Source organism: Oryx dammah, unplaced genomic scaffold (assembly GCF_014754425.2).
Source record: "Oryx dammah isolate SB20612 unplaced genomic scaffold, SCBI_Odam_1.1 HiC_scaffold_24, whole genome shotgun sequence".
In the NCBI taxonomy this organism is placed as follows: domain Eukaryota; kingdom Metazoa; phylum Chordata; class Mammalia; order Artiodactyla; family Bovidae; genus Oryx; species Oryx dammah.
In genome coordinates, this window is record NW_024070208.1 from 70781404 (window position 1) to 70794359 (window position 12956).

The following is a 12956-nucleotide window of genomic DNA, read 5'->3' on the forward strand; positions in this document are numbered from 1 at the left end:
GTTCTCGTTCACATACTGGTGAAGCCTAGCTTGAAGGATTTTGAGCCTTACCTTGCTGGCAAGTGAAACTGTATGATAGTTTGAACATTCTTTGGCATTGCTCTTCTTTGGGATTTGAATGTAAGGTGACCTTTTCCAGTGCTGTAGCTATTGCTGAGTTTTCCAAGTTTGTTAGCATATTGAATGCAGCACTTTACAGCATCACCTTTTAGGACTTGAAATAGCTCAACAGGAATTCCATCACCTTCACTAGCTTGGTATGTAGTAATGCTTGTTAAGGCCAACTTGACTTCACACACCAGAATGTTTGCCTCTAGGTGAGTGAACACACTGTAATGATTGCTAAGTCATGAAGATCTTTTTTGTATAGTTCTTCTGTGTATTCTTGCCACTTCTTCTTAATATCTTCTGCTTCTGTTAGGTCTTTGCCATTCTGTACTTTATTATGCCCATCTTTGAATGAAATGTTCCCTTGGTATCACTAATTATTTGAAGAGATCTCTAGTATTTCACAATGTTATCTGTCACTTTGGCAAACTGTGAAAATTACATTAATTTGAACTATTTTGTGCTCAATGGTCTATTTTGAGAATGGTTGATTTTTATTCTGTGAGTCTACATGGGAAAGTGTCCATTTAAGTCTTCAAGGATTGCAAAGCCTAGAATCTATGTAATGCAAACTCATGAGGTAATATTTATGAGCCTGAAAACTGTGTCACAATAATTTTAATTCAACATCATGCCTTTAGCAGACTATTTCTCCTACTTAAAAATACATTTGATGTTTTAAAATAATGATGCATTATTTAGTGCACATCTGCATATCTGAGATTATTGATATTTCTCCCAGCAATCTTGATTCCAGCTTGTGCTTCATCCACCTTGTCATTTTGCATGATGTACTCTGCATATAATTTAAATAAGCAGGGTGACAATATATAGCCTTGACTTATGGCAGAAACTGAAGAAGAACTAAAGAACCTCTTGATGAAAGTTAAAAAGGAGAGTGAAAAAGATGGCTTAAAACTCAACATTCAGATGTCTAAGATCATGTATTCGATCCCATCATTTCCTGTCAAATATATGGGGAAACAATGAGAGATTTTATTTTCTTGGGCTCCAAAATCACTGGAGATGGTGACTGTAGCCATGAAATTAAAAGTCGCTTGCTCCTTGGAAGAAAAGCTAGGACCCACATAGACAGCATATTAAAAAGCAGAGACATTATTTTGCCTACAAAGGTCCATCTAGTCAAAACTATGGTTTTTCCAGTAGTCATGTATGAATGTGAGAGTTGGATTATAAAGAAAGCTGAGTGCCTGGAGAATTGATGCTTTTAAACTGCGGTGTTGGAGAAGACTCTTGAGAGTCCCTTGGACAGTAAAGAGATCCAAGTAGTCCATCCTAAAGGAAATCTGTCTTGAATATTCATTGGACGGACTGGTACTGAAGCTGAAACTCCAATCGTTTGGCCACCTGATGTGAACAACTGACTCACTGGAAAAGACCCTGATGCTGGGAAAGATTGAAGGTGGGAAGAGAAGGGGACCATAGAGGATGAGATGGTTGGATGGCATCACTGACTCGATGGACATAGTTTCAGTAAGCTCTGGGGGTTGATGATGGACAGGGAAGCCTGGCATGCTGCAGTTCATGGGGTTGCAAAGAGTTGGACATGATGGAGCGACTGAACTAAATTGATCTGATTTAGTGCTCAAGATGCACTTAGCTTTTGTGCTAAGAATTTTATTAAAACAACTTCATTTTGTCTTCCCAGTAAACCTTATAAAGTTGGTATTATTTTCCCTGTTTTGCAGAGAGGTGTTGTTTTTGTGCGGCAGAGATGGTAAGAGGGTGATCCAGGACTCAAGCTTCAAAGAGGAGACTGCAGGCCTCCTCATTCCAGGGTACTTTGAAGCTGTTGACATCATAAATGATTATCAGGTGCTGTGCTTAGCCACTCGATCATGTCTGACTCTTTGCAACCCAAGGGACTGTAGCCCACCAGGCTCCTCTGTCCATGGGGATTCTCTAGGCAAGAATACTAGAGCAGGTTGCCACACCCTCCTCCAGAGGATCTTCCCAACCCAGGGATCAAATCCAGGTCTCCCGCATTGCAGGTGGATTCTTTACCATTTGAGCCACCAAGCACACTATACAAATTGATTTTTTTTAATGCTACCTTTCTTCTTCCTTTGGAAATGTAAACAGCTCCTCTTTGTCAATAACTATAATGTGACTGAACAGGCAAGATCTGTTGTTATAAGAGTCAGGGTACACAATGGTGTACAAACTCGTGATCACCCCTCTTTTGGGATGTGGTATCTGAATAACATCACTTGAGGGGATGGACTGTCCTGAAGTGTGGACACACTAGTCAGAATCCAGGGTTTTCACACTTGCCATCACTACTACAAAATATTAAACAAATTACCTGAGATTTCATTTAAGAGAATGAGAAGGAATTAGATAAGGACAAGTATATGGAATAAACCCTTTAGATGTAATTAACATGAAAATAATCAAGTATTTTCCAAGGTTTATAAAATATACCAAGGCTGATCAGAATCATCAGGAATGAGTTCCAACCCACTTGACACTAACTGCATCCTTTGAAACAAAGCTGAACAAGCCCCTTCCTGACCCCACTCTCAATAGTGACAGAGAGAAAAGACTGCTTCCCACATAGGAACTGAGCTTCTGGCAGCACCTCCTGTTCCACCACCCACAGGAGCATTTTTGTTTCCTCTGGGATGAAAGGTCACTTCATAGAAACTCCACCCACTTCCTAGACCAGACTCCCTAACTGCTCCAGCTCCCACATCCAGTTTGCCTTTCAGGGCTTTCTCCGAGGTACTTGCACAATTCAGATTCCAAAGGCAGCAAGAGGTGAGTTTCTATGTGGTTCCTTCCCCTGGATTTCCCTGACAGCTCAGTTGGTAAAGGATCTGCCTGCAATGCAGGAGACCCCAGTTTAATTCCTGGGTAGGGGCAATTCCCATAAGGTATCCACTCCAGTATTCTTGGGCTTTCCTTGTAGCTCAGCTGGTAAAGAATCCACCTACAATGCAGGAGATCTGGGTTCAATCCCTGGTTTGGGAAGATCCCTTGGAGAAGGGATAGGCTGCCCACTCCAGTATTCTGGCCTGGAGAATTCCAAGGACTGTATAGTTCATGGAGTCACAAAGAGTTGGACATGACTGAGTGACTTTCACTTTGTTTTCCCTCCCCTGGGGGTCCTGGAAGAGGGCTTTGTGCCCGACTCACCCCTGTACCTCAGGGTCTCAACTTTAATCCCTATTTGTTGAATAGAAGGAGAGAGAAAGAATACCACCCACTACCTCACACATACCCCCAACTCAAACTACAAACCCAAACAGCCAGCAACATCTCCTCAGACCCTACATTCCAGAGGGGCCTCTCTCCTGCTTCATTCAAACCCCTTCCAGGAGTAGCCTGTCTTCACCTCAACTCCCTCCACATCTCCTGGATTTGCAGCCCTTTGCACTCTGGCCTCCTCACATCTGGAACCTCCTTCTTGGGTCACCAATACCTCCTGATTCCAAATCAACCAACAACTCTCCGTGGGCTCACCTTCTCATTTGCATTGAGCAGACCTGTCTTTTCTCAGGTCTGCACCCTGTCTCCTCCTTTCTTTCCTTGCTGTTCACTGTGTGTCTCCTCTGCTTGCCTCCTCTTTCAGCTTTCTCTCTAAATATCAAGGCTTCCAAAAGTTTCTGATCTTGGTCCCTGAACATGCCTCACTCTCTCTGGGCAATCTTATCCACCTTCACAGATTCAACTACTACCTTCTCAGTGAAGAATACACAAGTGCCATCCCAGGTCTCTCTCTCAAATACCAGACTCTAACTTCCAATGGCCTTTAGGACGCCTCTACCTGGAGGACCTGGATTTTAAGATAATTGAACTACAAGTGGAAGAGCTGGGGTTGGAAATCAGTGAGACTAAAATTTTCTCTCCTCACATGACTAAGAATGTTTTTCCTGAAATCAGACAGCATCCGTTCCTGTCCCTCTTTAGGTCATGCAAAAGTATGTGATGGATTCTGATTATAAGGGCTAATTATCCATGTGCCAAGCACACAGCAAGCCAGCCAGCTTTGGAAACCCAACCTTGACCTAGTTTATAGTAGCAAAGGAACAGAACCTTTCACAAAATCTTTTCAAAGTAATTAACAATCACTGTCAAGATGTGATACTGCTTTACTGAAAGACTGCTTCTGGGGATAAGTAATGCAGCTAAACCCAAGAGCACACCTTTATAAAATAAATTTCTGGAAAAGGAAAAAAAAAAAAAAGCACACATATCTTTGCAGTAAAAGTCCTCTGCCTCTGAGTCTCAGCTTACTTCTCATTGGTAAATAGTGGAAGCCTTTGCCCACAGGCTGTGCTGTTTGCATTCAGATATTCATTGCTGCATTTCTGTGTGCAGCTTTTGATAAATGCATTTCATTTACAAAATAAACACTTAGAAAGTCACATAGCTTGAATCACTGAAAACCAGACAGGAATAACAGAGAGAACACCCCAAGTGAGCAATGACACTGAATGAGGAAACAAGAGCTGAGATGACCCAGCATCATTTCTTAGAACCTCAAGTTCACAGACAAAACAAAGGCCGGATAGAAGCATTTCCATGGGTATTTCTGCCTTTTTTATACATATATTTTTAAGATACGTTAAAACAGAGCATTCAACGTGTGAAAATAAAAACTGCCTACAAAAACAAAGACATTTTCTGAGATAACTTTGATCCTGTAATCAAATTACTGGATTAAACTCTTTGTATCAATAACTGCCCTTTATTGTCCTTGATCAAGTATTATTTTCACCTTATTATTACTAATCTTTTCTTTCTAAGTGATCACATCTGACCCTATTTAAAAAAAAAAAAAGGTGGAATAAATACTTGGCTTCTGTGGTGATACGACACATAATTTAGCTCATCTAGTCTACCTTTCCATGAGAGGTGACTGTTTCTATTATGAAATGTGCTCACAGTAAAGGGAATCCAAGCCAGACATCTGGAATGCTGAGGGAGAACCACCTACCCAGCCTGTTGCTGCCTTAAACCAACCTTGACCTGACTGTGGAGCCACTCATGACCAGGTGTTACTCATGTTAACTCAGCCTGCCAATCACAGCCGCACCTTTTTCTTACAAAACATGGCCTTTGCTGAAGGTAATAGGATACATCACCAGGCTGAAAGGCCCACTGTAAGTCCCTGTGAAAAGGCCTTGAGGAATAGGCACTCTGCTACTCCCTGGGAGAACTCTGACAGGACTGGTGCATTACCTGGATGAAATCTTGAAATATCAAAGGCAGCAAGTCATCCATATGCCCAATGTCTTTGGAGAAACGATTTAAAATTCTTCCTACAAGAATAGGATACAAGATATTACTCATTTAAGAAAAACACCAATACAGTATACTGAACAGTGTCAGACTTTATTTTGCGGGGCTCCAAAATCACTGCAGATGGTGACTGCAACCATAAAATTGAAAGATGCTTACACCTTGGAATGAAAGTTATGACCAACCTAGATAGCATATTCAAAAGCAGAGACATTACTCTGCCAATAAAGGTCCATCTAGTCAAGGCTATGGTTTTTCCAGTGGTCATGTATGGAATGTGAGAGTTGGACTGTGAAGAAAGCTGAGCGCTGAAGAATTGATGCTTTTGAACTGTGGTGTTGGAGAAGACTCTTGAGAGTCCCTTGGACTCCAAGATCAACCAGTCCATCCTAAAGGAGATCAGCCCTGGGTTTTCATTGGAAGGACTGATGCTAAAGCTGAAACTCCAGTACTTTGGCCACCTCATGCGAAGAGTTGACTCATTGGAAAAGACTCTGATGCTGGGAGGGACTGGGGGCAGGAGAAGGGGATGACAGAGGATGAGATGGCTGGATGGCATCACCTACTCGATGGACATGAGTTTGAGTGAACTCCAGGAGATGGTGATGGACAGGGAGGCCTGGCATGCTGTGATTCATGGGGTCACAAAGAGTCGGACACGACTGAGCAACTGAACTAAACTGAATGCATATATGTGGAATTTAGAAAGAAGGTAACGATAACCCTGTATGCAAGACAGCAAAAGAGACACAGATGTATTGAACAGTCTTTTGGACTCTGTGGGAGAGGGTGAGGGTGGGATGATAAGGGAGAACGGCATTGAAACATGTAAAATATCATATGTGAAACGAATCGTCAGTCCAAGTCTGATGTTCCAGGACCCAGAGGGATGTAATGGGGAGGGAGGTGGGTGGGGGGTTCAGGATGGGGAATATATGTACACTCATGGTGGATTCAAGTCAATGTATGGTAAAACCAATACAATATTGTAAATTAAATTAAATTAAATTAATTAATTTAAAAAAAGATATTACTCATTTCCCTGATAGGAGCTTTCAGAGAAACAATTTATAAACAAATCAAAACATATTTTTGAAGTGTATATATTTAGGAACTTCCCTGTGGTACAGTGTCCCTAGTGCAAGGACACAAGTTTGATCCCTGGTCCAGGAAGATCCCACATGCCACAGAGTAACTAAGCCTATGTTCCACAACTACTGAAGCCCTTACACCTAGAGCCTGAGCTCCTCAAGAAGAGAGGCCACTGCATGAGAAGCCCAAGCCCTGCAATGAAGAGGAGCCCCGCTTGTTATAACCGGAGAAAACCCATGAGCAGCAACAAGGACCCAATGCAACTAAAAATAAATAAATAAATCTAAAAGAAGTATATTATTAAATATTTAATATATTGGCCTTCCCATCATGGCTCAGTGGTAAAAAAATCGACCTGCCAATGCAGGAGACACAAGAGATGCGGGCTCAATCCCTGGGTGGGGATGATCCCCTGGAGAAGGAAGTGGCATTCACTCCAGTATTCTTGCCTGGAAAATTCCATGGACAGAGGAGCCTGGTGGGCTACAGTCCATGGGACCACAAAAGAGTTGGATATGATTTAGCAATTAAACAACGAATATATTACAAATTCAAATGAAAAAAGCTGATGTCAGTGGTAAAATGAAAGAGACAATAGGATGATACCTAAAAAGAAATAAAAATATCACCAAATGACAGTGTATGGGCAGTTGAAATAGAGTCCAGATTTTTTAAAGAATGGGGGAATACTGTCATTGTATCAAGAAGAGTTGGTGGATTTAGAATGCTCCCTCCTTTTAGATCCATCCCCTCTAAGACTCATTCCAAGTGCTAAATTGGTAAATAAACAGTTGCAAAATATCTAAGTTAATCCTAATTGTTACACTAATTTTGCTTTAGTTATCAAGATTAATTTTGCCAAGTGATAGTCTTTAAATAAAGATAATTATAAGCCCTCTGCACTTTTTTCTGTCCAGATTGTTCACAGCACCTCACATTTTGGGAAACTGTGGATTCCAACCATTTCCAAATTATGAGTTTACTACTGGGATAGGTCATTATTTTCAGACATGTACCAAGTGTGACTAGCACAGACTTATGAAGAAACATCTACGAAGATCAGAGGTATGTAGGCAGGAAAACACAAATATTACTAAATGACTAAGAACTACTCATCATTGATTTCATTTCCCTTCTCAGAATCCACAACAATAGTCTATACTGAAGGCTATAGAATTAGATGATGAGAACTAATCTCTAGTAAATACTTGGTGTGAACTAAAAATGCCATCCGCCATATCAGTAAACAAAGGATGCTGCAGCCATCAGGACCGTGCAGGCACTCCTGCAAGAGTGACACCCTGAGGAGACTCAGGATGAGAAAGCACAGGATACTGGCCCCAGATAGCGGGGGTGCCCATCAAAAAAACTGTTATAGGGAAGAACCAATTTTGACTCCACATTGAATCTATTTCTTTGACTTTAGGCTTTGCTATTCATTGTTTTTGTCAGGGAACCCTGCTCTTCTGCCTGAATGTTAAACTAAAGTTTTTTTTTTTTTTTTTCCCAGCTTACAGGGAGACTTTCTGACTCTCAGCACCTGTGGATGGTCTGCAGAAAAGAAGACATTAATAAATACCCTCCTGTTTTGTAAGATTAATGGCCTTTTGACGTTACTTCCTCACCTCCTCTCCTTCTTTTTTCAAAAAAAAAAAAACAAACAAAAAATGGCACCCAGACCCCAATAATATAGTTATTTTGAGACATTAGTCTTCCTTCTCAGTCTGCCAACTTGCCAAATAAAGTTGCTATTCCTTGCCTCAATACCTCCTCTATGAGTCTTACTGGACTTTTGTGAGGTGAGGAGAATGAGCTTGAACTCAATAACAGTAACACTGCTATATGTGGTTCTCTCTTCATGACATCACATACCAGAAACAAGTTCAGTTCAGTTCAGTTCAGTCTCTCAGTCGTGTCCGACTCTTTGTGACCCCATGAATCACAGCATGCCAGGCTTCCCTGTCCATCACCATCTCCCGGAGTTCACTCACACTCACGTTCATTGAGTCCGTGATGCCATCCAGCCATCTCATCCTCTATCGTCCCCTTCTCCTCCTGCCCCCAATCCTTCCCAGCATCAGAGTCTTTTCCAATGAGTCAACTCTTCACATGAGGTGGCCAAAGTACTGGAGTTTCAGCTTTAGCATCATTCCTGCCAAAGAAATCCCAAGGCCAATCTCCTTCAGAATGGACTGGTTGGATCTCCTTGCAGTCCAAGGGACTCCCAAGAGTCTTCTCCAACACCACAGTTCAAAAGCATCAATTCTTCGGCGCTCAGCCTTCTTCACAGTCCAACTCTCACATCCATACATGACCACAGGAAAAACCATAGCCTTGACTAGATGGACCTTAGTCGGCAAGGTAATGTCTCTGCTTTTGAATATGCTATCTAGGTTGGTCATAACTTTTCTTCCAAGGAGTAAGTGTCTTTTAATTTCATGGCTGCAGTCACCATCTGCAGTGATTTTGGAGCCCAAAAAAATAAAGTCTGACACTGTTTCCACTGTTTTCCCATCTATTTCCCATGAAGTGATGGGACCGGATGCCATGATCTTCATTTTCTGAATGTTGAGCTAAGTCCACCATAAATTATCTATTAAAAGTTCTACTTTTGAGATTAAAGACAGGGAAGAGTTCAATTTAATATACCACTAAAAGAGTAAATGGATGTGAGAGTTGGACTGTGAAGAAGGCTGAGCGCTGAAGAATTGATGCTTTTGAACTGTGGTGTTGGAGAAGACTCTTGAGAGTCCCTTGGACTACAAGGAGGTCCAACCAGTCCATTCTGAAGGAGATCAACCCTGGGATTTCTTTGTTAGGAATGATGCTAAAGCTGAAACTCCAGTACTTTGGCCACCTCATGTGAAGAGTTGACTCATTGGAAAAGACTCTGATGCTGGGAGGGATTGGGGGCAGGAGGAGAAGGGGACGATAGAGGATGAGATGGCTGGATGGCATCACTGACTCGATGGACATGAGTCTGAGTGAACTCCGGGAGTTGGTGATGGACAGGGAGGCCTGGCGTGCTGCGATTCATGGGGTCGCAAAGAGTCGGACTCGACTGAGTGACTGAACTGAACTGAAAAGAGTAAATAATTGATGCCCCTAAACCTTTGGACCTATCTTTGCAGTACTTATATTTTCTTGAAGGAATGAAGTTCTGATAATAGATACAGGAGGGAGAGAAAAGATAAACACTGGTATGCCCACATCTCCAGGGTTAGTGACCTTGAACATTTAAACATGGTTCCATATCCTTGAATAATAAATAAATCAGCATCTGGGGAGGCCTACACGTCATAAACAGCCTGGTCAACTGTGGTCACAAGCTCAGAGGCTGTCTTAACAGAAATTCAGTCTCACTTTATGCTCCCAAATTTACTACTATAGTTTTTACATTAACAGTGAAGTAGAGCGAATCACAGCCATAATAGCACAGACTCTTCCAATCACTTCCTCACTCCAGCTTCATAATAAGATGAGATTGTGTGAGCCTTTGCAGTTTGCCATCCTGTGCTCCACGCCGTGCCTGCACTAAACAACATGTGTTGAATAAATCTGCACAAGGTGCTGCTCTAAACAGTCTTCTTTAATCCTCACAACAGTCTTGTGGAACAGGAAGGGCAGTGGTTCCTGCCATTGAGAAAGTTCCCAGACACCATGTGGTCATCCTCACTAAGGTTCATTAGGCACTGACCATGTGCTGTGTGCTAATGCATTAACCTGCTTAATGCCCACAACATCAAGATATCGGTAAGTGTGTGAATAGTATTCTCATTTTACAGGTAAGAAAATCAAGACACAGAGAAATAACTAGCACATAAGTATTAACATAACTATGACTGGCTATTATTAGTAGTAACTAGCACCAGGACTAAACCCAGGAATTTGGTTCTAGAGTCCATACTTATAACCATGACAATATCTTGCCTTGAGATTTGCCTGCCCAGTAGTATCTACCTACTTTGGCCTTGATCACACAGATAACTGATGGCCAGGCCAAGGCTACACCTGTCCTGCCTTCAGTCACATTCTTGACTCGACAGGTCCTGTCAATCATCACCTGCAAAAACAAAGCCACCCTGGGCCTCAGCACAAGTCTAATCAACTGAACAGAATGGGCATGAACGCTGATGAACTAACTCTTCACAGGAACCCAGGCCAGGAGGCTATCTTCCAAAGCAAGACAGGTCAAAGGCCTCAGGATGGAGGAAGCAACCACTGGGAAACCACTGGGAACACTATGTACCACAAGACCTCTTAAATGTAATTAAAAGTCCATTGTAAAACTAGAGGGCTGATTTTATTGATGAGGATATATACATTTCACTGATACTGTATTTTAATTAATTTTCCATTACCATTTAGATAAAACTCACAATATGAGCACATGCCAGAGCTTTGCAGTCCCAGATATGGATGGGAAGTGAAAGAAAGAAACACACAGCCTGTCTTCTGTAGAGATGTTCCTGGAAGTAGGTCCTACCTAGTTAGCTTAACAGTATGTGACACAGCCAACGTTTCAACAGCTATCAAAAACATTTCAACACATTTGCATTATATGCTGGGTGTTTCATATTCCGCACAACAAATGAACTCCTAAACCATCCTGCAAAGTAAACATTCATTTATCTTTATAGACACATAAATTGGAATAAAAGGTTACAGGCTCCTATATTCAGATTTTCTCTGACAGGAAAAATTATCAGTGAAACTTTTTGTATAAAATGAATAAACACACAGTGATTTTCCTCCAAATTCTCTTCCATTTTCAAATATGAAAATGTAATTAGGCACTAAATGTGTTAATAAGACATATTCACTGAGAAACTTGGTGTCTGACTTACCTATTGGATTGCTATTGAAGAACAATAGGGGAGCTCTCAAAACGGACTCCAATATTTTGTTGTGCAAACTTTGTGAAGAATTAACAAGGATGTAGAATATCAAGACGGACCTTGTGATGCCAAAAAGGATAGTAGACACAGTTAACCCTGAAATAAAGAAATATCACTCAGCACAAGATCTCTGCCTTATCCTCAATGACGCTAAAGCATGGTAGGCAGTTTGTAAAGATACTGTGTATTTCATTCTATAAATAAAATTTGTATAGAGATTTACATATACAGAATATAGAATAAAAACATATATATGTACATATATATAAAGTAGATTCTGTACAAGTTTAATGCTTTCACAAAATACATTTGTAAAGAAAAATATAAAAATCACTGTTTTCCTCTCACTAAAAGAAACAACACAGGGGAAAAAAAAATCACATGTCTAAGCTTGTGCCATGTTTCAGTCTAGGCTTTCCTAAGTCAATTACAAGTTCTAATAAAAACTCACAAGAAAGATAATTATAAAAACTAGTTGATCTTCTTTTCTCTGCATTTCAAATCTCACAATTTACAATATGTTCCATAACCTAAAACTGAGGTATGCTTTGGTACCAGCATGTGAGCTAGCAGGGAACAAGAGAAATGATTTACCACTTCCTTGTAATTTACAAGGAAATTCATTTCCATGTAAAGTAGCTTCTTAAGAACCTACTGTATAGCACAAGGAGCTCTACTCAAAGTTCTCTGGTGGCCTAGATAGGAAGGAAATCCAAAAAAAGAGGATATTTATATATAATTGGCTCACTCTGATGTATAGTAGAAACTAACAAAACATTGAAAAGCAACTATACTGTAATAAAAATTACTAAAAATTTAAAATAAAGTAGCTATTTCTATGCCCAAGTAGCTTTAAAAAGTATGAAAAGACAATGTTAAGCTTCAAGTGGACAATGTCTTAAATAACTGAATCGCAAGAAACTACAGATTATATTTTGACATGAGATAGTAAATCTAAACGAGTACCTAATCTCTCACTAAGTGTTTGGGGGCTCAGTTCAGAATAAAGCATCTGCCTGCAAAGCAGGAGACCTGGGTTCAGTCCTTAGGTTGGCAAGATCCCCTGCAGAAGGGAATGGCTATCTGCTCTAGTATTCTTGTCCGTGGACAAAGGAGACTTGCAGTCTACAGTCCATGAGGTAGCAAAGAGTTGGACACGACTGAGCGACTAACACTTTCACTTTCAAAACACTTGTAAATAAATACAATCATTTACATTTGTTTAATCAATAATACAAATGAGCACTACCATGCATATAAAAATTAAAATAGCCTTCTGAACATCTCTTCAACTCACAGTGCTAAATACAGTGGGGATAACTTCTATAATAATTATTCCCTCAAGTACTGTTTTTCTATTCAGCTGATACCTCAGTGTTATTTAAATTCTGAAAGCTGTTCAAATTCCTGAATTCCATCAACAGGCATTTGCCTTGACCCACCATCCAAAATGAATGTGAAACAGAACCCCTTCCTTCTTCTTTAAGCCCCCATAATTCACGAATTCAGAAGTTAGTTAGCTAATGGATTCAAATTTCTTAGCAAGTGATCAGCAAAATAAACACCAAATTTCAATGAGTGCATTTTTAC

The 12956-nt window shown here is 40.6% G+C and overlaps 1 protein-coding gene across 1 annotated transcript in view; it reads right to left on the reverse strand.

The window, feature by feature from the left end:
- The window catches only part of LOC120883241 (multidrug resistance-associated protein 4-like), a 181019-nt gene that overhangs the window by 100739 nt on the left and 67324 nt on the right, over window positions 1-12956 (reverse strand). Inside the window, exons 17-18 of the mRNA XM_040267270.1 lie at window positions 11316-11462; window positions 5317-5396 (exon numbers count right to left, since the gene is read on the reverse strand). Coding sequence (XP_040123204.1) covers window positions 5317-5396; window positions 11316-11462 — 227 coding nt within the window. The remainder of the gene's footprint in view (window positions 1-5316; window positions 5397-11315; window positions 11463-12956) is intronic.